The 24114-nt window shown below is 41.7% G+C and overlaps 1 protein-coding gene across 2 annotated transcripts in view; it reads right to left on the bottom strand.

Moving 5' to 3' along the window:
• The window catches only part of LOC122657954, a 48370-nt gene extending 24786 nt beyond the window's left edge, over positions 1–23584 (bottom strand). Inside the window, exons 1-2 of one of the 2 annotated variants that reach the window (XM_043852774.1) lie at positions 23317–23340; positions 22914–23026 (exon numbers count right to left, since the gene is read on the bottom strand). In XM_043852774.1, the coding sequence (XP_043708709.1) occupies positions 22914–23006 (93 nt within the window). In that variant the 5' untranslated portion in view covers positions 23007–23026; positions 23317–23340. Of the gene's footprint in view, positions 1–22913; positions 23027–23316; positions 23341–23456 lie in introns of those variants that run through there. The other variant, XM_043852767.1, reaches the window with a different exon arrangement.
• Between the last annotated feature and the right edge of the window lie 530 nt (positions 23585–24114).

A 24114-nucleotide genomic window follows, 5' to 3' on the forward strand; every position in this document is an offset into this window, starting at 1 on the left:
AACTTAAAAGGCTTTGGGCCAAAGGAAGAGTATTGGTGAATAAGGAGATGACAAGGGCTGTGGTCGCACAGACCTTGAGGGAGGAAGTTGGCAAGGGAATAAGGGAAGGAGGAGAGCCAAACATCGTTGATAAGGAAACGGTCGAGCTTACAAGCAATTTGGTCCCCCCCCTCTGCGGTTGGACCAAGTCAGGGGGACCCCGGACCATCTAAGATCGGCAAAACCAATTTCCTCGATGCAATCATTGAAAGCACTGACTGAGTGGGAATCAAGGGTGCGACTTCCAATTTTCTCAGATTGGAATCTGACGACATTAAAGTCACCCCCAATACCCCACGGAAGGGAGTTCGATCTGGCTTTAAGGAGAACCAAATCATCCAAAAGGGACGAGCGGTCGGAAGCCCGGTTGAAAGCATAAACCACAGTGAGGAAGAAGGAGAGGGAGGAGTTAGGGATGGAGCAAGAGAAATGGATAAACTGAGGGGAAGAGTGAGAGATGGAGATGTGGATCTTGGAGGGGTCCCAAAGAATCCAAATGCGACCATTAGGAGAATGGTTGTAGTTGGAGACAAAGGACCAGGAGGGGGCTATGGAAGAGGCAATGCGAGGGGCATTAGCTTGGAGAACACAAGTTTCAAGAAGGGCACAGAAGGAGAACTGAGAAGACTTAATAAGGGCTTTAATCTCATGATGCTTGGCCAAGGAATTAAGGCCTCTGACATTCCAAAAGAATCCAACAGACATGGAAAACTAAAGGAAGGGGGGCACCGAAGTCCTAGGAGGGACACTTCTATACCTCCTGTGAAAGTACGCAAGGGTAGGGCGATGACGGAGGCATCCAAGGAGCTGACCAACACACAAAGGGAAGGCCAAGGGGGGGAGGGGGAGATCTGACCAGAATTAGGGGGGAGGGAGCTCGCAATGGACAAGTGGCAGGGGAGGGGGTGGAGAGGTCAACGGGTAGGTTAAGGTTAAGGTTGTGGGGAGAGAGACGGGATGGGAGTTGGGACTCAGTGCTGGTTAAGGTGGAAGAGGGTCGATTATGGGTAAGGTTGGGGTAAAGGTGTTTTGGGGGGTAAAATGGGTAAATTATAAGTGAAAAAGGAGGAGGCCGGCTTGGGTAAAGGTTGGGCCAGGATAGTAGGGGTATGGTTTAGAGGAGTAGCGTGGTCAAGGTGAGTTGTGGGGCCAGGGTTAGGATGGGACCCGAGGTTAAATGGAGGATTAGGTAGGAGAGGGGGTAGGTGAGATTTGGGGAAATGGGAAGGGGAGGCGTGACTTTCAGAAAAAGAGGGCCTTACTTCTATCAGGCTTCGCGTTGTCTTGAGGCTCCCAGCTAGAGAGGAGCAACTGGGGGTAAGACAAGATTGGACATTTTTAGGGTCTACGACAAAGGAAGCCGGGGTTGGTAGAGCTCTAATCATCGGAGTATCCCGGCATGGAGAGGGCATCTCGCAAGCGTCGGGTATAGCAGCGAAGTACTCAGAACTGCGACAAGTCGAACTAATCAGCCGAGAATCAAGTTCTGCCTACAGATAGCTTGACCGAAGGCTGGGAGCAATCGATTCTGAAGATCTTGGAGCAGCTGGAGAAGCCAGCCCATGGGGACCAAGGATCGAGGCTTCATCGCGTACCGAGAAAAAAGGAGCATCGCAGGTTGTCGCGTGAAGGATCAAGCACAGTATCGAAACCTCCTGCGCAGTGGTGATTCGAGAGATGGGAGCTCGTTGGCGGTGGCGGCGACGATGGCGAAGGTGTACCTTTGCTCTTCCTCCGGAAGGGGTTACGGAAAGACTAGAAGGTGGAGGAGGAGCAGGGTAACAAGCGGCAGGGGCGACCTGGGAGGTGTAGCAGCGAGGGTCTTGATGATGAAGGAGCTTGAACAAGAAAGCTTGAATCGAAGGCCGAGAGCACTTGCGGGCTTCACATCGAGAGAAGATCGAGCACTTGGAGGTGGGTTAGCGAAGGCCTGCGATTGAAGTAGCTTGAACCATTGAGACATGAACTAAAGGGGTCATAGCACTTGCGAGGGCTTTGCACGGAGCAATCGCAAGAGTAGTGTCCAAACACTTTGCAGTGGAGGCAGTGAGGAGGGAGCCAATCAAACTTGATAGGCTGTTCAAAACTAAACCCATCTTCTTCTACAATAGTGATGGAGGAAAGCGGTGGGCTAGCTGCAGAGACATCAACACAGATTCTTGCGAAAGAGACTATCCATTTTGAGGGTGCGCATGTCAGAGTAGAGGAGGTTGCCCAAGATAGAGCCAATTCTACTGAGGTATGCTTGACTCCAGTACAGAAATGGTAGACCAGGCAGGGCAATCCACAAGGGAATGGAGCTAAGGTCGACCTTGTGGAGCTGAATATAGCGGTCCCATTGGCGGAGGAAGATAGGCATTGAACCAACGGACCACGGAGCGTCGTCCAGAGCTCGAGCTTTTGATTCGTCAAAGAAGAATCTGAAAACAAAGACACCATTGTCGAGAAGGAAGATATCAATGGAGCCTTGAGCTTTCCACTGTTTGGAGAGAGAGGCCTTAGCAGTGTTGAAAGAAGGCTGAGAGCCAAGGAAGTGTCCCACGAGGCAAGATTGCCATTTGGAAATTTTAGGGGTGAGCAGGTTACGAGGACAAAGAGCAAAGGAAGCACCATCTTCCACAGAGGGCTTGACACAATGCAGGGTGAGTCCAGAGCTCGAGGTTGAAGGTGATTGAGAGATTATGGATGACCAGGTTTTAGGAGTACTGGTGGCAGGGGGGATTGTAGTGCTGGAGATGGTGGTGGTGGAGGCGGAATCAATGGTAGGGGGTGACGGCGAGGGGTTGGCAGAGGTAAGAGAGGAAGGTGCGATAATGGTGGAGGGGGTGGTGATGGCCGAAGGGGGAGGAGATGGTGGGGAGCTCATGTCTGCATCCTCCTGCTAAAATGGAGATTCTCTTCAACCAAATGATGTTATGTTTATTAGTGTGGCTATTGTTACTTTGTTTCATTTGTTGATGATTTTTCTCGTACTAATTGGACTCTTCTTATGAAACATAAAAGTGATGTATGTTATGCATTTAAAAATTTTTATCAGATGATTCTTACTCAGTTTGATACTCGGACTAAAAATTTTCATTTTGATAAAAGGGGGGGGGGGGGATACATGTTTAGTGGCCTCCAAACCTTCTTTGCCCATAATGGTATTATCCATCAACTAGTGTGTGTTGACACAGCCCCAACAAAATGGGGTTGCTGAGAGGAAAAATCGCCATTTGTCATGCATGTTCATAAACCGCATGCCTACCAAACTCCTTGGTTCCAAATCTCCCTTAGAGACCGTATCTCCACAGATTTATGCTTTCTCCCTTCCTCCCAAAGTCTTTGGATGTGTTTGTTATGTACATGTTAATAAGCCCTCTCGCACTAAACTTGATCCCAAAGCTCTTCAGAGTCTCCTTCTTAGATATTCTTCTACTACCAAAGGCTACAAGTGTTATCACCCTTCTTCTCGTCGGTGTCTCCTCTCCAAAGATCTCATCTTCCTTGAATCTGTCCCCTTCTTTGCCCCTTCTCAACATCCTCTTCAGGGGGAGAAATGTGGGAATAAACAGGCTGTTGATATTCCCTTTCTTTCTCCTCTACCTATCTCTCCTTTTATGATTGACATTGGAAAACACAGAGCTGTGGATGTGGTTGATACTGATGATCAATCAGGTGTGGATGATAGCAATGAAAAAGAAGTGGTTGTGTACAAAAAGAGGTGAATGCTTGAAGGGAAAGAAGACCTGCAAAGAGACCTCTTTGGATCCACATCCTGAGACCCATTCTCCTTAGTCAAGTGACATCCCTTCCCTTCATTCTGATTTAGACCTTCCTATTGCTGTTAGAAAAGGAAAAACAGCTTGTACTAATCCTATAGCCCAGTTTGTTTCCTATGATGCTCTTTCTCCTACAGGTCTTGCCTTTAATGTTGCTCTCTCTTCTATTTCTATTCCCAAGAATGTCACTGAGGCTATGTCTGACCCAAAATGGAGACAAGCTATATCAGAGGAGATGATGGCACTTGAGAAGAATGGTACTTGGCAATTGGTGGATCTTCCCAGGGGACGAGTCCTAGTTGGATGCAGATGGCTCTACACAATCAAGTATCAATCTGAAGGTATAGTTTAAAGATACAAGGCAAGGTTGGTGGCCAAGGGGTACAATCAGGTCTATGGAATTGTTATCAGGGGACATTTGCTCATGTAGCTAAGCATCACTCTATAAGAGTTCAATTATCATTGGCAGCCAATAAAGATTGACCATTATATCAGTTGGATGTGAAGAATGCCTTCCTTCAAGGCGACTTGGAAGAGAAAGTGTACATGCAAACTCCTCTAGGCTTCAAAATACCTTCAGCTAAGGGGAAAGTGTGTCGCCTCAAGAAGGCAGTATATGGTCTCAAACAAACACCAAAGGCATAGTTTGAACGATTCCGACAGGCTATTATGAAGAATGGATATTCCCAAAGTCAAGCTGACCACACTTTCTTTACCAAGGGGGGTAATGGTACCATCACAGCCCTAATTGTCTATGTTGATGATATTGTAGTCACTAGGGATGACAAAGCTGAGATAAATAGGCTGAAGACCTACTTGGCTAAACAGTTTGAAATCAAAGATCTAGGTCCCTTAAAGTATTTCTTCGGAACTGAAGTATCAAGGTCCAAGCGAGGAATCAACATATGTCAACAAAAGTTTGTTCTTGATTTATTGACAGAGACAAGGATGTTAGGCTACAAACCAGCAAATTCTCCTATTAAGCAGAATCACAAACTAGGAGAAGACTGTAGTCCCTCTCTTGTTGATGCGGGAAAGTACCAGAGGCTAGTGGGGCAGCTTATTTATCTTTCTAGGACACGCTCAGATATATCTTATGCAGTGGGAGTGGTGAGCCAATTTATGCATTCGCCCAAGAGTGGGATGTTGTGTATCGCATTCTTAGATATTTGAAGTCTTCTCCAGGGAAAGGACTGATGTATGCCAGGCACAATCACTTGAGAGTGAAAGGTTTCACTGATGCCGATTGGGCTAGACCCATCACAGACAGGAGATCTACCTCCGGTTACTTGACATTTGTGGGAGGTAACTTAGTTACATGGAGAAGCAAAAAACAGCCTATTGTAGCTAGATCTAGTGTAAAGGCAGAATTTAGGGCTATGGATCATGGAGTGTGTGCACTCATATGGTTGAAAAGATGGGTTCAGGAATTGGGGTTTGACACTAAAGGTCCTATAAGGCTCTACTATGATAACAAGGCAGCTATCAACATTGCTCACAATCCAGTGCAACATAACCAAGGTTCTAAGACTCGGGTCTCGGTGGCATCTCGGCCAAGCCTGAAACCGAATCGAGCCGAGATCTCGGCGAGTTGGTGCAATTTTTATTTTTTTTTTACTCGGACCCCCAACTCGGTGGGTTTTACACATATTTTGGGTCTGAAACTTGGTATCCAGCCTATTTCAGGCCATGTAAACACAATGGCATGCCCAGATTTGCCAAAAAACAAGTCCAAATATGAGTTTTACTATGGACCATAGGTTGGTAGGCGACAAGTTGTACTAAAAGTCTAAAACAACCTACTCTACATATAATTTAATAAAACTTAGCAAATTTAGCAATCAAAACATTCTAATTAGTACATATCAAATTATCAACCAAAACATTCAAATAAGAAGTACATTACATCAATGTTCACTGAATTTGTTACATAAAATATGATCGAGTAATAAAGTCACCCCCGCATTGATCCACAAAAAATTCCCATGTCATAGAATTGCTATAATGTTGCACATAGTGTGACACAGCTGCCATATAAGTCTTCTGATCAACATATACCAATCTCCTTAGCTTAGGGTACATGGGAGGCTGTTGGTATGAAGTGTAATATCCACTACTACTGTCATATTGAGTTTGAGGCATATATGGCTGGTTTGGGACTGGGAATATGTACCCAAAACCTGACCTAAAGCTTTGCTCTGTCATACTCAACACTGACGCCCATACCGACCATAGGCACTATAATCGAACCGGTGCTCTCCTGGCCATAGTCATAGCCATGATGATGCTGAGATGATTGCCATGACTGATGCTCACTAGTAGTATCTATACTCATGCTTCCGAAACTTGCAAGCATGGTGTTCATACTGCTATCATCATCTTGAGCATCTGACTGATGTGAGTGTTGGCGACCCTTCTTTCTTTTGTATGTTTTAGGGTGGCAACCATGGTCTTGATCTTAAGTGGCATGCGTAAACTGAGACTCACCTGTGAAACACACAGGGTCCCCCTGCGTTCCCACCTCATGCTAGTACTGCTCGCGCATCCCCTCATGACGATCATTATAATAACCGCCACTCGGCATGCCACAACCACCACCACCACCATCACCATCACCACTGTCATCACCACTACCATCATCATCATCAGCAGGACTTCCTACAGCAGGCTCAAAAGGTTTCAGTGACTCTGCATGTGCACGCCCCTCTTGCGATGACATATAATCCTCAACATCAGTGCCGGTTACAAACGCAATGGTAGGGTCGGGCCTACCCCCAAGCTGATCCATATCAGGTGTACCACGATCCCTCACCCACTGGAATAGGGGATCCTCATCGTCATCAGAGTCCTCTTGGAAAATGTTGGACCAATTCAATGGGTTCTTTATCATTAGCCTCAATTCCTTCACTTATGTGCCTCATCCTTAATCTCATATCAGAGCGCACATACACAAGTCGCTCCACTGCTCGCTACCCAACCTGTTCGCCTCTTTAAATGTATCAATGAGAATGTACTCCATTGCGTTCACATCCAGAGGATGAACAAGTTTGTGAGAGCACTCTCCCTGCTACCTTCCTCAGGTTGGGTGAACTTGTACCATAAAGCACCCACCAGTCGGTTGCATTACATATATAGAATAGTAAGAATATGTACATTTTAAAGAGATAAAATTATAATTCATAAATGTAAATATGTAATATCATACCACCTACCAGGGTCTGACTTTTGTCTACCCTCCACTGCAGCTTTTCGACCGAAACTTGCTGAGGCCTCTCTAAAGTATTTGATCTATTTTCAATTTGAGAAATTAGAATTTCCTAATTAGTAATTACATTCATAAACTAACAACCAAAGTACCAAAGTCCCATACTCTCACCTCATCATTGCAAGCAAATTGTGTCTTTGGATTGAGCTCTAACTTCGCAATAACAGTTTGAACTGCCTCTAACAATTCTATGTCTAGCCCAAGATCATGGGAGTAGTGATACTTTGGATTCAAATAGTATGCTGGTAAAGTAGACACCACAAATATGATTTGTTAGTGACTTTACTGACTTAATGCCTTTGGGTTTTGAATATGTAAATGTAAAAAAGTTATAACATTTAAAGTGTAAAGTATGTTGAACTCACCAGCTTTATGCAACGGATGACTCAAGTGCTTCTCCCACCGCTCATCAATGATGTTAGTGTAGGACTTTACACTTCGAGGTATAGCAGCTCTAACCATTTCCTTCATTTTTTGGATGGCAGCATAAATGTGGGCCAAGGTAGGCTTCTTCTCTGTATCAACCATCCTCAGTACTGCCACCACTGGCTCTAATATGGCAACCACTTTCCCCAAGTCCTTCCAAAATCCATCACTTGCAATGGTCTGTTGTGCTGCCTTTGCATCTTCTGACTTAGAACCTTGCCAACCAAACCATTTATTACTTGCAAACATAGACCTCAGACCTATCGCCTTAGTCTGAAAGCTCTTCAATGCAATGTAATTGGTAGCAAATCGAGTGACACCAGGCCTCACTAAACCTCCATTGCATTTCTCCCTTAACAAGGCTAAAGCATAAGAATGGTTGTACACAAAAGTTGTCACTTGTCTTGCCCTATTTACCACATCCGCCACCAAAGTCTTTTTCCCCATGTCCTTCAGCATTAAATCAATAGAATGGGCTGCACATGGGGTCCAAAAGAGCTGGATCCTCTTACTCTTCTTACTCATCAACTTCTCTCCAGCCTTTTTAAAGTTGGAACCGTTATCCATCACAATTTGGATAACATTCCTTGGTCCTACCTCCTCCACCACTTGCTTCAACTCCTCATACAAGTATGATGCATCCTTTACATTATTTGATGCAACGATGGACTTCAAGAATACAGTCTTTCCATTGCAACTCACCATGAAATTTATGATGGATAGTCTAGTAGGTCCAGTCCATCCATCAGCCATAAGAGTAACCCCATATGTCTCCCACATTGGCTTCAAACCATCAATGTAATCTTTCAACTCCTGTACCTCCTGAGGCAAATATACATTGTATAATTCATATGGTGAAGGTCCCTTCCATCCTACACTAGCCCTCCCTGCAGTATCAAGGAATGCATTATAGGATGTTCCTTGTGCTACATTGGCTGGAATGCCATGGTAAAGCATGAACTTGCTGAAGGCTTTTCGTGCTTCCTCTTGTTTACCACCAAATATTTGCGGGATGGTTGGCTGGTAGGCATCTTGTTGCCTAAAAATGTGGGATCCTACTAAAAAATGGGCTCTAGAGCTTGTACTCGTGGTCGGGTTTGGGGTCGTGGTATATTTCTTATCCCAGTGCTTTTCCTCCTCTCATCTTCGATCGTGCACTGAGCCAGATCCACCAGCTCCTCTTGCTTGCTCATATGTTCTTATATTCTCAAAATAAAAACTTTGTCTACTCTCGCCAAAGTCTACGGTAAATTCTCCATTAGACTCTGATTGAAACTCACCAGGTGGAGGCCCAATGTCAGTATCATCTCCGCCACGGACCTCTACACCAGTCCTCTCTAGTACTGGCTCATCAAACTCTTGTTGCATTCTTTCCCTCTCAGCTTTTTTTAATCTTCCTCCTTTCAAGTGTTGTGCCATTGCCACTTTCACTTGGACAGGAACATTTGGGCATGAGACAACATCCTCGCTCGTGCACTGACATAAGTGTTGCTTTAACCTAGTGGCTCCTCCAGATAGCATCTTCCCACAATAATTGCATTTGGACTTCTTTTTTGCTGCGGACATGGGGACTCCATGTTGCCAAGCTATATCAGACATTGTGTACAAAATGTCTTATATTGTACACTGTTACATAAAAAAACATGTATTAATAAGCATGGATCACTTAAAGTAAGGTATTCAAGACTTAAAGTATGTTATTCATAACTCTTAAACGTAATGTCAAGCAACTAGAACTATGAAATAACTATCTCTTATTTATCCCCTAACCCTAGTATTTATTTCTTAATTAAAAATAATATTTTGAATTTTTTTTAAAATATTTATACCTTAAAGTATAAGAAAAATATAATGTAATGACGTATTTGACACCATTTCAAGTTGAATATTATGTATATATGTTGTACATAATTTTTCATAAGCAACAAGTATTTTTCCTTAATATTTTATATATTTTTTAAATTTTTATAATATATTTATTAAATCTGAAAAATAAAATAATTTTTTTAATGAGTCAAAATAAAAAATTAATCCATGGGGCTGTAGAGCATCCCAAGTTGTTTAACATATATCAAATTCATTTTCAAACAATCACTATTCATCCTATTTTTTTTCATTTTCTTTTTTCAAATAAATCATTTATTTTTTCAGAAATTATAATAAAAAATTTAATAACTGAAAAATAAATCCGACTCCATCAAGTGATAGATCGGGCAAAGATGTTTAACATATATCAAAACCACATGAATCTAACAAGTATTACACAAATTTTTTTGAAAAAAATAGATTTGGGAAAAATTAGAAAATACCATTGAAATCCTACAAATAGATGATGATTTGGAGTTGAATCTTCACTTTACCACTTGAATCTCACTTCAAACATCATAATCCACCAAAGATTTGAGAGAAATAGGAAGAAATTTGAGAGAGAGAGCTCTTGGAGTTTTTTTCTCTAAACTTTAGAGAGCTTTGGACAGAACTCGAGATTTCCGAGTTCTGTCCATTGCTCTCTTCTAAAAAAATGGGCATATGGGTCATGAAAACTGGGTAAAAAACCATATAACCCGATACCGAGATCTCAAGATCTCGGCGAGATATTGAAATTTTACAACTAAAAAAAAACAGAGAAATGTGTATCGAGACTTGGCCGAGATCTCGAGATCTCGCCAAGAAATTGTAGTTTTAGGAACCGTAGGTCATCTCGACTCGCTATCTCACGAAACCAAGAAACTCGGCGGGATCTCGCGAGTTCTCAAACCATGAACATAACAGAACAAAGCACATTAAAGTGGATCGACACTTCATCAAGGAGAAGATAGACTCTGGCTGCATTTGTATCCCTTTCGTGAAGACTGGTGATCAACTGGCGGACATCTTTACCAAAGAGCTTACCTCTCTTCAGTTTGGTACCCCTCTTATGCAAGCTAGGAATGCATGACATTTATCCTTAAGCTTGAGGGGTATTGAGAGTATCTCGCCCTTCCTTTCTTGGCCTCTCTCCACCGTCACATGTGATATAGAATTATCACATGTGATATGGATTTGCATGATCGAAGATTGTATCCCATCATAATGTAAACTCTATATTTTCTTATTCTCTTACCTAGTTTAGATTGACTAGGTCTCTCAAGATTGTACATTGTATATATACTCCTCTTGGAGAATTCATAATTTAAGGAAATACAATACAATTTAATATGGTATCTAGAGCCGGTTAGCACTCCACTGAGTCTCTCCCTCTCTTTTTTTCTTTCTCTTCTTTCTCTCTCTCTCATTCATTCTTTCTTGTTTACAAATTATTTTCTTGGTCAACCATGGGTGATGAAAATACTGATCTTGCCGCCATCTCCACTGCTGCAACAGTCACACCGCCCCTGCTATCTCTCCCATCTCATCTCCATCTCTTTCCTTTAATCACACTCATCACTACATCCCATTAAACTTACATCAAAGAATTTTCTTTTTTAGCAGACGCAAATTTAACCCTTTCTTGATGGCCAAAATCCTTTTGGTCACCTTAATGGCACAACACCCTGTCCCACTGACCCTGCCTCTGCTGCTCTTTGGCGTCGTCAAGACTCACTGATTCAAAGCCTTTTAATCGCATCTCTCACTGAAAAAGTTTTTCCCTTGGTGCTTGGGAAACACCAGTCGTGATATCTGGCTATCTCTCTCCACGGCATTCTCCTCCCCTTCTGAGAGCCATCTTATGTCCCTTACAATGACTCTTCAGGATCTTCAACAAAAACCGAAGGAATCTGTTTCTCAATTCTTGCAGCACACTAAATCCATTGCTGCTGAACTAGGTGTTGCTGGCCAACCTCTTCGTCCAAGCGCGTTCAATCTCCACATTTACAGGGGCTTGAAACCAGAATTTCATGTGGTGTCCTCTCTTCTAACAAGGATTGATTCCATCTCCTATGATGATCTACATGCTATGTTACTAAGTCATGAATTTCTTCATGGCAGTACTTTACACAAGCTTGCTCTTACTGACTCTACTACAGCTACTGTCTCCCCTACTGCTACTGCCCAACGCTCCTCTTCCACTTCACCCGCCGATTCTCTTCCCTCTAACCGTGGTGGTCGGGGCCGTGGCGGACATGATCTTGGTGGTCATCCTGGCCAGAATTATGGCTGCTTTTGGTGTGCTATCTGCCGTCGCACAAACCATTCTGCTGACTGATGCTTTCTTCGCTTTCAAAGTGGTTACCCTACCAACTCTTATACCCAATTCCCCACTACTGCACCCTCCCCCACGATTCATTATACCTACCCGATGCTTGCCCCTACCTATGGTCATCCCAACCCTCCATTACTACCCACACCTCACCCCTCTACTGCCCTCCCCAGACACCGGCGCAACTCACCATGTCACTCTTGATATCCAATCTCTTTCACAGTATGATGAGTACACTGGTCCGGATCAGCTTCATGCTGGCAATGGTAAGGGCTTACCAATTTCTCATATAGGTTATTCCATTCTACCTTGTCTTTCTTCCTGTTCTTTTCATTTAAATATTGTGCTTCATGTCCCGTCTATTTCTAACGTCTTCTTTCTGTTCAAAAATTTTCCCGTGATAATAATGTTTTCTTTAAATATCACCCCTCTCATTTTTTTGTGAAGGATCAGGCAACTAGATCAAAACTCCTGTCCGGTCTGAGTGAAGGGGGACTCTATGAACTTTCTTCTTCATCTCCCCCATCCGTTAATGCAGTTGTTCGTACGTCCCTCGATGTTTGGCATCGTCGTCTAGGCTACCCACATGAGCGTCTTCTCCGTCATATGCTTAAATTAAATTCTCTTCCTTGTTTATCGTCCCGTCTTAGTAATATTTGTCCTGCTTGTCAGTTTGGCAAGCACATCGTCTCTCTTTACCTGAGACTCATAGCAGAAGTCAATTTCCTTTGGATCTTATTCACAGTGATGTATGGGGACCTTCTCCCACCCCGTCTTTGTCCAGTCATCGTTATTATGTAATCTTCGTTGATGATAATACAAAATTTATTTGGTTTTATCCTATGGTGCGAAAATCCGATGCGTTTACTATTTTTCCCAATTTTCATGTGCGTGTAGAATGATTTTTTAGTTGTAAAATTAAATTCATTCAGACTGATTGGGTGGCAAATTTCACTCTCTTCCCCAATATTTTACAAAAATTGGAATTTCCCATCGCCTGTCTGCTCTTCATACCCATGAACAGCAGGGAGCCATCGAACGTCGTCATCGACACATCGTTGACACTGGGCTCTACCTCCTTGCTCATGGGTTTGTTCCTCGTATTTAATGGCACTTTGCCTTTGAGACAGCCGTATACTTAATTAATCGAATGCCCTCTTCTGTCTCTCTAGGCGTTTCCCTTTTTCAGCTTGTTTACCATATGCTGCCTAACTCTTCTTTTCTCAAGGTTTTTGGTTGTTTCTGTTTTCCTTACCTGCATCCCTACAATAAGCATAAGATGAATTTTCGCTCATCGCGGTGAGCTTTTCTAGGCTACAACCCATCTCACACTGGTGTTAAATTGTATGGTGTGTACCGTGGGGGTATATGGGTACTTTTCTATGTTTTTTTTCTTTTTAGGCATAGTAAGGGTACTTGTGTAATTTGCCTCTTTGAGGCTTCTACAGAAGCTTGGGTTGTCTAATAAAGAACTCAAGCATTTCAGCTCTAAACTATTTCTCTCATCTTCCAACATGGTATCAGAGCAGAACTTCTGATTTACAAAGTAATTTTTTCAGTTTTTTTGTTTTTCTCTTCTTCCCTTTCCTCCACGATTTGATTCTACCCCCTCCACCATTCTTGGTTCTTCTCACTCCTTCTGGGCAGCAACTATGAGGTCATCTACTACAGATTTGGATGCTGCCCTCAATCCTACCTCATTGAAGATTGAAGACTACATGTGTGACCTAATTCTGCAGGCAGGTTTCCTCCATCTTTGGAGATCGAGTTTTCCTATACTTGAAGATCGATTTCTGGTTTTTTTGGAGATTGGTTCCTGCTCTTATTGGTACACACCCCTTCCTGTTTAAAGGCTGCAGCTTTGGATCAAGTTCAAGTCAGATTCAGCCCTGCGATTTCTCCAAAAACAGGTTTTGACCTAATTTTTTGACAAAATTAGGGCTTTTTATTGGCTTGCCAGAAAGAGCTAAATTTTAGAGGACTTCTTCCCCACCACTAGAGGGAAACTCGGTTCCAGTTTCAGCTCATTCTGATGGCTGAAAGTGTTGCAACTTCAAAACCAGATTCAGAAAATTTTTCTGTGTTGCTGCTGATTCTGAAGACTTTTTCTGATCATCATGACTGGCTCAGACCTTACTTCTGCTTCCTCTAGAACTGATGGTCAACCTAGGAGTGATTATCTCCCTTATGCTGCTGCGATTAAGCTCAACAGTACCAACTACTTGATGTGGTCCAGATCTACCTACTTGACTATAGCAGGTCGAGATCTTACTGGACATATCATTGGTACTACTGAGAAACCTACTGCGGAAGGTCCTACTAAGAACAGATGGATTGCAAATGACTCCATGGTGATGTCCTTCTTACTCAACTCTATGCAGTCTGATCTCTCTAGTGGGTACTTGTTACTTAATAGTTAATACTGCTGCCCAGATCTGGGCTGGTGCAAAGGAGACATATGATCAGGTTTGGAATGATGCCTAATTATATGAGCTTCGTAAGAAGGTCCATGACACCATCCAGAAGGAATTATTTCTCTCTCAATACTAGGCTGTCCTTCGAAGCTTATGGCAGAAACTTGATCATTATACCAACTACCAGCCTACCACTGCAGCAGACATTGCTTCATACCGCAAACATGTGGACAAGATTTGAATGTATGATTTCCTTGCTGGTTTCAATGTCAAGTATGATCAGATTCGGGTTCAAGTTTTGAGCAGATCTCCGTTTCCTTCCTTGGAGCAGTCGTATGCATTGGTCCATAAAGAGGAGAGTCGCCGAGCTGCTATGTTGCACACTCCTACTATTGATCAATCAGCCCTCCAAGTTGGGGCCAGCCCTAACCCCACTACTGATAGTTTCTCTCATTTGGGTGCCTCTTCGAAAGAGGTTGTTCGATGTGAGCATTACAACAAGCCATTTCATGCAAAGGCTACTTGCTGGAAGCTCCATAGGAAGCCTGCTGACTTTGAAGCTAAATGTGCAGCCAAGGGTAAACCCAAGACCAAGGCTCATCACACAGAGACAGTTGCCACTTCACCTCCTACCGAATTGGGTCTTTCTCCGGAGGAGCTCCAGGCCTTCTGTCGCATGCTGAGGGCCTCATCTGCTTCCGCTGCATCCTCCACTGCCTCTACACCGGTCTCTTCAGGTTCCCATTTTGCTCAGTCAGGTATTCCTTTCAGTGGTAATTGTGCATCGGCTGTTTCCACTCCGTGGATCATTGACTCCGGTGCCATTGACCAAATGACAAGTTCCTCCAACTTATTTCACAAATATAAACCCTCATCTGGAAAAGACAAAGTTCGAGTAGCAGATGGATCTCTCTCCTCTGTATCTGGGAAGGGTTCCATACGCTGCTCTCCTTCTCTTACATTGTCTTATGTACTACATATTCCTTATTTTACTACTAATCTTCTCTCCATTAGTAGTTTGACTCGAGATTTGAATTGTAAAGTAACCTTTTTCCCTGACCATTGTATTTTCCAGGATCTGGAGCATGGGAGGACACGATTGGATGGGGTAGGGTGCATGGTCGTCTCTACTTGCTTGAGGGCGCTTCTACATCAACAACCTTGCTTTCTCAGCTTCATTTAGCTTCTTCTGTTACTTTGTATCAATGGCATTGCCGCTTAGGCCATCCCCCCTTGGGATCTTGTCCTTTTTATTCCTTAAACTTGTTAAAGAATGTAATCAAACTGAGTTTTTTTGTGAGGCATATGTTATGGCCAAACAAACTCGGTCTACCTAATCTCCAGTTAATCAAAGAAGCAGTGTCATTTTTCATTTGGTTCATATTAATGTGTGGGGTCCCTCTCATCGAACTTCCATTTCTGGTCACCGTTGGTTTGTTGCTTTCATAAATTGCCATTCTCGTATCACTTGGGTTTATATGATACAACATAAGAGTGAAGTAATTCATTGTTTCCAACTATTTCATAAAATGGTTCAAACCCAGTATCAAGCTACCATTAAAATTCTTAGGAGTGATAATGGCATTGAATACACTGAGGGCCAGTTTAAGAAATATCTAGCTGATCATGGAATCATTCATCAAACCAGCTGTACTAACACTCCTGCCCAAAATGGGGTGGCCAAAAGAAAGAACCGCCATCTTTTGGAAGTCGCCCGTGCACTCATGTTTGCTCGTCATGTTCCTTCCCAATACTAGAGTAATGTTGTCCTCACAGCTTTTTATCTAATAAACTGAATGCCTACTCGGGTTTTGAGTACTAGCTCTCCTATTGAGGTTTTCGAGGGGTCCTTCTCTTTTGTTGTCCCTCCCCGCACTTTTGGTTGTGTGTGTAATGTCCGTGACACACATTCCCCTAACAAATTCGAACCTCGTGGTCTACGGTGTATATTCCTTGGGTATTCTCTCACACAGAAGGGTTATAAGTGTTACTTTCCTCCTGCTCGTCGTACTGTGGTGAGTATGGATGTTGTCTTTCATGAGTCAGTTCCCTATAATTCCTCACCAACTCTTCAAGAGGTGTAATAGCGAAGATGTGGCTGTCCAGGAACCTCTTCTCCCTATTTGTGTTCCTTCACCCTTGTCTGTCACTGACATTTCAACACAAGGGGAGCCTACTTCTCAGGTACAAAAGCTGAGGCTGATTGATGTTCCCAACCTCAAAGTCTTTCACAGAAAGCAGTCAAAGAAAAATCAAGGTGAGATCTCCACCACAACAGCACCTGAACCTGTTCAATTGGGATCCCCTCAGCCAGATCGAGCTCCACTGGTAATCTCTCTTCTCCTCAACCTTCCCTTGATCTTGATTTACCTATTGCCCACTGTAAGGGAATTAGGTCTTGCACTCAGCACCCATATCTCATGTTGTCTCTAATGATGCATTATCTACTTCCTATCGTACCTTTGTTTCTTCCCTCTCCTCTATTTGTATTCCACACAATTGGCAGGAGGCTCTTGCAGATGCAAAGTGGAAAGCAGCCATAGTAGAAGAAATGAAGGCTTTAAAAAAAAATAAAGCATGGGATATTATAGCTCTTCCTCCAGGAAAGAAACCAGTTGAGTGCAAGTGGGTGTTTGTGGTCATACAGAAAGTTGATGGCAGCATTGACAGATATAAGGCAAGACTTGTGGCTAAAGGGTTCACTCAAACCTATAGGATTGATTACCAGGAAACCTTTGCCCCAGTTGCCAAGCTAAATACAATGAGAGTTCTATTGTCTTGTGCAGTGAATCTAGGGTGGGATCTATAGCAACTTGATGTAAAAAATGCTTTCCTTCATGGAGAGCTTGATGAAGAGGAGTACAAGGAAGTTCCTCCTAGGTTCTCATCTGACACAACCAGTGGCAAAGTATATAAGTTGAAGCGTGCTCTACATGATCTCAAACAGTCCCCTAGAGCTTGCTTTGGCAAATTTCATAAGGCTATGACCTCTATGGGCTTCAAAGAGAGTAATGATGATCATACTTTGTTCATCAAGCACCATGGCAACAAGGTTACAATTCTTATTGTATATGTTGATGATATAGTTTTGATTGGGAATGACAAGGAAGAAATGAATCATCTCAAGGAGTTTCTAGGACGTGAGTTTGAGATCAAGGATCCAAGACAGCTAAGGTATTTTCTCGGGATTGAAGCTGCCAAATCATCAAAAGGCATATATCTTTCCCAGAGAAAATACATCCTGGATCTTCTATCAGAGACAGGGTTGCTGGGTTGTCAGCCTAGTGAAATCCCTTTAGAGGCTAACACCAAGCTGAAGTAATATGATGGAGAACCAGTTGACAAAGGTCGTTATCAGAGGTTGGTAGGTAAGCTGATCTACCTATCTCACACACGACCAGACATTGCCTTTGCTGTGAGCCTGGTAAGCCAGTTCATGCATGATCCCTATTCCACTCATATGGAGGCTATTCTTAGCATTGGAATTCTCCTATCTCCACAAGATCACTTTCGAGTTGAAGCCTATACAGATTCTGATTGGGCTGGCTCCTCTGATTGCAAGTCTGTGGCAGGGTATTGTACTTTTGTTGGTGGCATCCTAGTCATATGACGCAGCAAGAAGGAAAATGTGGTGCCTAGATCAAGCGTCGAGGCTGAATTTTGTGCAATGGCCCAAGGTATTTGTGAGTTGTTATGGTTTCGGAGGCTGCTTCAAGATATTGGTGTCCCTATTCTCTTCCCATGATGCTATACTATAACAACAAGGCTGCAACAGCATAGCCCACAACCCAGTCCAGCATTATCGTAATAAACATGTAGAGATTGACCGATATTTTATCAAAGAAAAGCTTGAGAGTGGCCTTGTTTGTATTCCCTCTGTGAAGTCTGAAGATCAGCTCGCTGATGTGTTCTTTTGTATCCAAGTTGGCCTTGATAGATATCTATGCTCCAACTTGATGGGGAGTGTTGACTTGTATGGTGTGTACCGTGGGGGTATATGGGTACTTTTCTATGTATTTTTTCTTTTTCTTCATAGTAAGGGTACTTGTGTAATTTGCCTCTTTAGGGCTTCTATTATAAATAGAAGCTTGGGTTGTTTAATAGAGAACTTAAGCATTTCAGCTCTAAATTATTTCTCTCATCTTTCAACAATTGGTTATCGCTGCCTTGACCTATCCACTCACAGATTTATTGTTGTTTGTCATGTTCGATTTGATGAGGATTCTTTTCCTCTCTCCACCTCCATTTTGGGACCACCACCCTCGCTATGCCTTCCCTGCCTATACCATGGACTTCTGCTCCTCTTAGTCCGCCTTCACCATCACCGCCAGCTCCCTACGGTCTGCCCTTACCTGCCTCTCTGGAATACTCGCCTGCCCCAAATCCCTCACCCATGTCACCTGTCCCCTCACCCTCACCCTTGCCGATTACCTCTCCTCTTAGGGTCTCCCCTACCCCCACACCCTCCTATGTTTCTAGTTCTCCACTACGTACCCGCTCTTTGGCCGAACTCTATGCTCCTACTCCTAGCATTACCATAACGACCCAAGTGCCCAACCGTGTACCTTCTCACTCTAGGCCACACCCTAACCCTCCCCATGCATTAAATACTAACACCACTTTGTCTGAGCCTACTTGTTTTTCACAAGCATCTAAGGTTCCCGAATGGCGCACAGCGATGGCAAAAGAATTCAATGCATTGTAAGAAATGGCACATGGTCCCTTATTCCACGGTCTCCTCATATGAACTTGATTGGGTGTAAGTGGGTGTCTCGCATCAAACGTAAGGCTGACGGTACTCTTAAGCGCTACAAAGCGCGTCTTGTGGTAAAGGGCTTCCATGAACAACATGGAATTGATTATGGTGAAAACAGCAACCAAACTCAAACCAGATTCAGATCAGAACCCTCTTCCAGATTCGATCTTGGCTTGCTTAGGTTGAGTTTGGTTGCGTAAATCAACAGAACGCTATTCTATTGGATCGCAATTCTAAAAAATTTAAACTGTTTGGTTGCCTAATTCCATTGGATTACCAAAATTACATAATTCTGATTTTATAACTAAATACAATCCATATCTGAGTTCACCTCTATAGGTAAACTCAGATATGGATGATGATTCAAAACTTAAAAATAAATAGTGTGGTCCAACTTTGAACAGCCATATGGGCTCCCTAATTCGAAAAATGCGAAGAACACTCGAGCCATATTCGAAAAACGCAAAGAATACTTGTCCGACGAAGAAGACTGCAAATCGTTGAAGATGGTATGGCGTCTTCTCTGTCTCTCTATCTCCCTCTCTATCTGATCTCTCTCCCTCACTCTACATTAAGATGGTAGGGTTTTCTTCAAGATTTCAATTTTTGGATTTCAGGGCTGCCCTAATTCGAAATCGTGAGAAGAGATTTCTGGGAAAAACACTCGATCCTTCAGCCGTCGTCGCTCCTTGGAAACCGGCAAATCATTGAACAAGGTATGGCTTCTTCTCTGTCCCTCTATCTCTCTCGTTATCTGGTCTCTCTTCCTCTCTCTACGATTTAGGGTTTTTGTTTTTTAGGTTTTCAATTTTTGGATTGCAAGGTTTTTTGGAGCAGAGATTTGTGGGTGTAGGGCTTTGTCGATCAAGTCACAGGTATGGCTCTATGTCAACATGCTGTTTCAAAAAGCCCTTCCTCTGGAGCTTACTAGGGGGTAATTACCAATACAATTTCTATTTTATTGATGAGAGATTCCTTGGATATGGAAACGATCTGGAAACCTATGTGAACTGCATCATTCAATTTGAGTTTCTTGGGGAACCTAGAATGCAACTTGCATCTTTTGTGTTCATGTTATCTGGATTCCAAGGCTTTTGGGGCTATGGCTTGATAGGATGGAGATGAGTATTTATTTACAATTTGAATTCTTCTGCTTCCCCTTGTTTCCTTATCTTTTTAATTGAATATATTGTGAGTTTTTCATCTCCCCTTTCAATGTGAAAACTGAATTATTTTTCTCAAATGTAGTAACAAGAAATGAATTCAACAATGCGAAAATTGCTTCAAATATGGTTTCTTGGGAATCAAGCATGATTCCAACTTGTTCCGGCTTATTCACAAACTATCAACCAAATGCAGTTGTGGCATATTGCTTCTTAATTTATATGATGTGTATTTTAAGGCTTTTCGGCTATGGATTGGTAGGATGGAAATGGGCATGTATTTAGAATTTGAGTTCTGGTGCTTGCTCTGTTTCTTTACCATTAGAATTGCAACCATACGGAGACTACCTTGATCTGTTGGCTAAAGATCAAGCACAGCAAGGGCACTTCAAATTCACAAGTTTGTATATCTAAGTCTATTAATGCAACAATGTCAACTTCTACTCCATCTTTTCCACTTAAGAATGCTGTGATTTCGATATCTGCAGAGCTCATCACCAGATACGTTTTAATTTGCAAAACCTCTAGTCAATATTTAAGGCCACTCTTTAAAAGGTCATAATGTCAATGGTTCTCTATGTTCTTTTCATCTTTACTTTCTGATCATTTTTTTTTTTTTCAGCCTTTACCTATGATACTTCAATATGCTTAACTCCTTCCAATTATTCTGAATATTTTGTCCTATTATTCTCAACTCTCAAGGGCCTTTCTTGGTTATTTGTTAGTAGCTGAAGATGGGTTTTGAAGACTGTTCTCATACTTCTATAAAACCAGAAATCCCACCCAAAACCCAAATAATAGGATGTTGACAGTAGATTTTCCATTACACCGGTGGCTTCACCATCTGAGGAATTGGCTGATTCATAGCAGCAGCAATGTCAATCCTTCAGATTGGACTATTCCTGCTCCCATTTATGAACAGTCATTTTCTTGAACTCAGCTTCCCCCCCCCCTCCTCTCTTTATCTTGCCTTTTCTTTCTGCTATTCTTTGTAAGCCATCTTGTTTCTGTCATAACCTTGCTTGTTTCCAGTTAGTAGTAGGTCAGAGCTTACAGCATGGATTAAGGATTAGAGCTTGCAGCATGGATTAATTGGACCATCTTTAAGCTTAGAATCCATATTAAATTAGAGTGTATTCCTAGCTGAAAAATTCTCTTCTTTTCTAATGCAAGTTCAAGTGATGTTGCTAGAAAATTCCCTTCTTTTAGTTGATTGCTTTTAATAGTTCCCCAGTGGGTTAGCTTCAAATGTTTTTTTTCGTTCTTGTTCAATTGCTATATGTTATTGTGACATGGTTTATGTAGGTAGGTGAGTCTTTAGCTCAAAAGGAAGAGCACCTGGGTTTGTTCCCAGGAGATGATGGTTCGACTCCATCACCACTGTCATGTAGCAGTAGCTTCTTATTTAATTTATTATCAGAATAGGGTGAGACTTGGGGGAATCTGAACTTTTGTTTTACTGTTATTGGAAGTGTTGTGTTTCAGCCTAAGTTCAACTTCAAATTTTGGTTAATTGAAAATCTCTTATTTCTGAATTTTAAGTTTCAGATGTGGAAGACAAATTGAGGAGGATTCATTAACATAACAGAAATACTTATGCAAACGTATGAATGTGATATCACATAAAGGCAGAATAATTGTGTCCCCACCAATGACTCACTTTTCAGTTTGCTCTACATCGGGTAGTGAAAATTGAAAATGTAAACTTTTAACACATCTCTTATTTTCCACTTATTACAGTTTAGGGAAGGGAATTATGCATGGGAGATTCCTTCAATCGACTTAAATGAAAGCTATAGAGACATACTAAGTCATACCTTCTATGTTATCATACCTAAGCACAAATTCACCCCCACCCCTTGCTATCCCTACACCTTAACACAACACTCACACAGTCACCCTCACTCCTTGCTGCCCCTACACCTGAGCACACACTCACCCCCGCCCTTTGCTGCCCCTACACCAAAGCACACACTCACACATAGCAATGGTATATTAGTAATTTTTTTAGGTTATATAAGGTTGGGTGGTAATTGGATTTAATTAATTATTTGGGAACATTAATATGGTAACTGTATTATTATTTTTTATTTTTTTTTAATGTGTCTTTTACTTTTAAATGTAAGGTTTAGTAACTGACAGACTCAAGGTAACCAAACAGTTATTCAGATAGATTCAGGATAAATCCAATTGACAGACTCAGGGTAACCAAACAGTTTTTCAGGAAGAATCACGTCACAGAATCATGATAACCAAACAGTTTATTTTCTAGAATTACGATTCAACTGATGGTAACTCAAGTGGATGACCATCCACAATCAGACCACATCCAAAAGATTTACGCAACCAAACTCAACCTTACCCTCTCGGGTTTGCATCAGAATGAGTTGTTGCACCCAGCTCAGTATTGCATTATATTGCATATCACATTAAGGCTCTATTTGGTTAGAAACGCAATGTTTATCATTAGTAAAGTGAAGTGAAATGAAGCTCAAAGTGAATTTCCGATGGGATGAACGGTTGGAAGTAAAGTTAAAACAGTCATCTTGATATAATGAAAAGCACTTTTAAGATTAAAAATTTATATTTTCAGAAGTATTTTGACGGAAAAACATAAAACAACATTTCAGGCAAGAAAAAACACACGGTGTACACAAAAAAGCGCATTACATCCAGCCCTGAAGAAAACTATTTTGGATATAAATTCGTTGATTTTACTTTATGTTTGGCTATGTCACTCACCAAACTTCTCAGTTCTCACCAAATAGACTGTAAATATTTCATGTTCAAGTTTTAATTCATTCAGTAATTACTTTTCTTACTCAAGGATAAATCATTCGGTAATTAAAATACTTAAAACATCACTATACCAATAGCAGGGGGATTCAGATGAACGGGGAGGAAGAGACCTTGACATTGAGAAGGCTGGGAACCGCATTCTGAGTGTGCTGTTGTACATAGAAAAGCCCCACCGAGGGTTCATTCGCCACATACTTTATCATCTCTGCTAAGCTTTCGTTCACTACTTTTCAAAATATAAAGGTGAAATTGCATGGCGTAAGTAAATATAAGGGAACTTAATGAAACTTTTTCTATCAAAGAACAAACTCATATTTTCATTCAATTGAAAATGTATTACAAGGTGTTGAACTTCCTTCCAGGTAGAAGCAGAGAATACAACAATAAGGGGGAAGGGAGGAAATCCAAACAGAATAAAATGTAATATGTAAGAAACAAAAAAATCTGTCAAAAGTAGATTAGGGAATTAATGAAATATAAGAATTGGCAAATATCAAATCCTGAAACCGTTGCCCTCATTTCCCGCCAGGAAAATCGAGTCTTAAATACTCTAAACGTATGAGACAGGTAACGAAATCAAACTCCTTTTTCTTTTTCTTTTTTGTTTTAAAAACGTATCAAACTAAAATTATCTGGCTATTGATGAGAAATACCGTTCATGAAACCATCCACAATCGAAAATCCATGCATTTTCCTGTAAACCCAAAAAGGTAACGAGGAGAGGGGAAAGAAGGGGAAAGAAGGAGAAATATTCGATTTCAGTGTCATGTGCTTGGACAGAAACACCCTTTTCATTCTTTTCTTTTCTTTTTTTCATTTCGAAATCCTGATGAGATTCGTCGAATCGTGATCCCTAGTCTCAACTTTATAAAAACGCAAGCAATTCTTCTTTTTTCTAATATTTTTTTTTTTGGGTATCAAATTCAAGCAATTTTTTTTTTTTTTTTTTTATAATAGAAATGCATTCAATTCTTTGAAAGTACTAAAAGGCAGAATAATCAAAATTTGTAAATTACCTACAAATTATTGGCATGTTAGGGCTCTCTATGTTATGAATTCAAAGGTAAAAGGGTTTCTGGGCCCAAACGTAGAGGGGCAAAATGACCATCCCACCCACATGAAAGGTAGAAATGCCCACCTTGTTGATGTTTTTGCATGTGCGCACACTCCCATAGAGAACTTTTCCCTTGATTTCAATCATGAAATTTCGTTTATCAAAAAAGGAGAATTATTAATGTAACAAGGGTCTGTTTACAGGGATAATAAATAGTGAAATCACATTCGCCGTCAAAAGTTGAAAAAAAAAAAAAG

The sequence above is a fragment of the Telopea speciosissima genome, chromosome 1, assembly GCF_018873765.1.
Source record: "Telopea speciosissima isolate NSW1024214 ecotype Mountain lineage chromosome 1, Tspe_v1, whole genome shotgun sequence".
NCBI classification, from domain to species: Eukaryota; Viridiplantae; Streptophyta; class Magnoliopsida; order Proteales; family Proteaceae; genus Telopea; species Telopea speciosissima.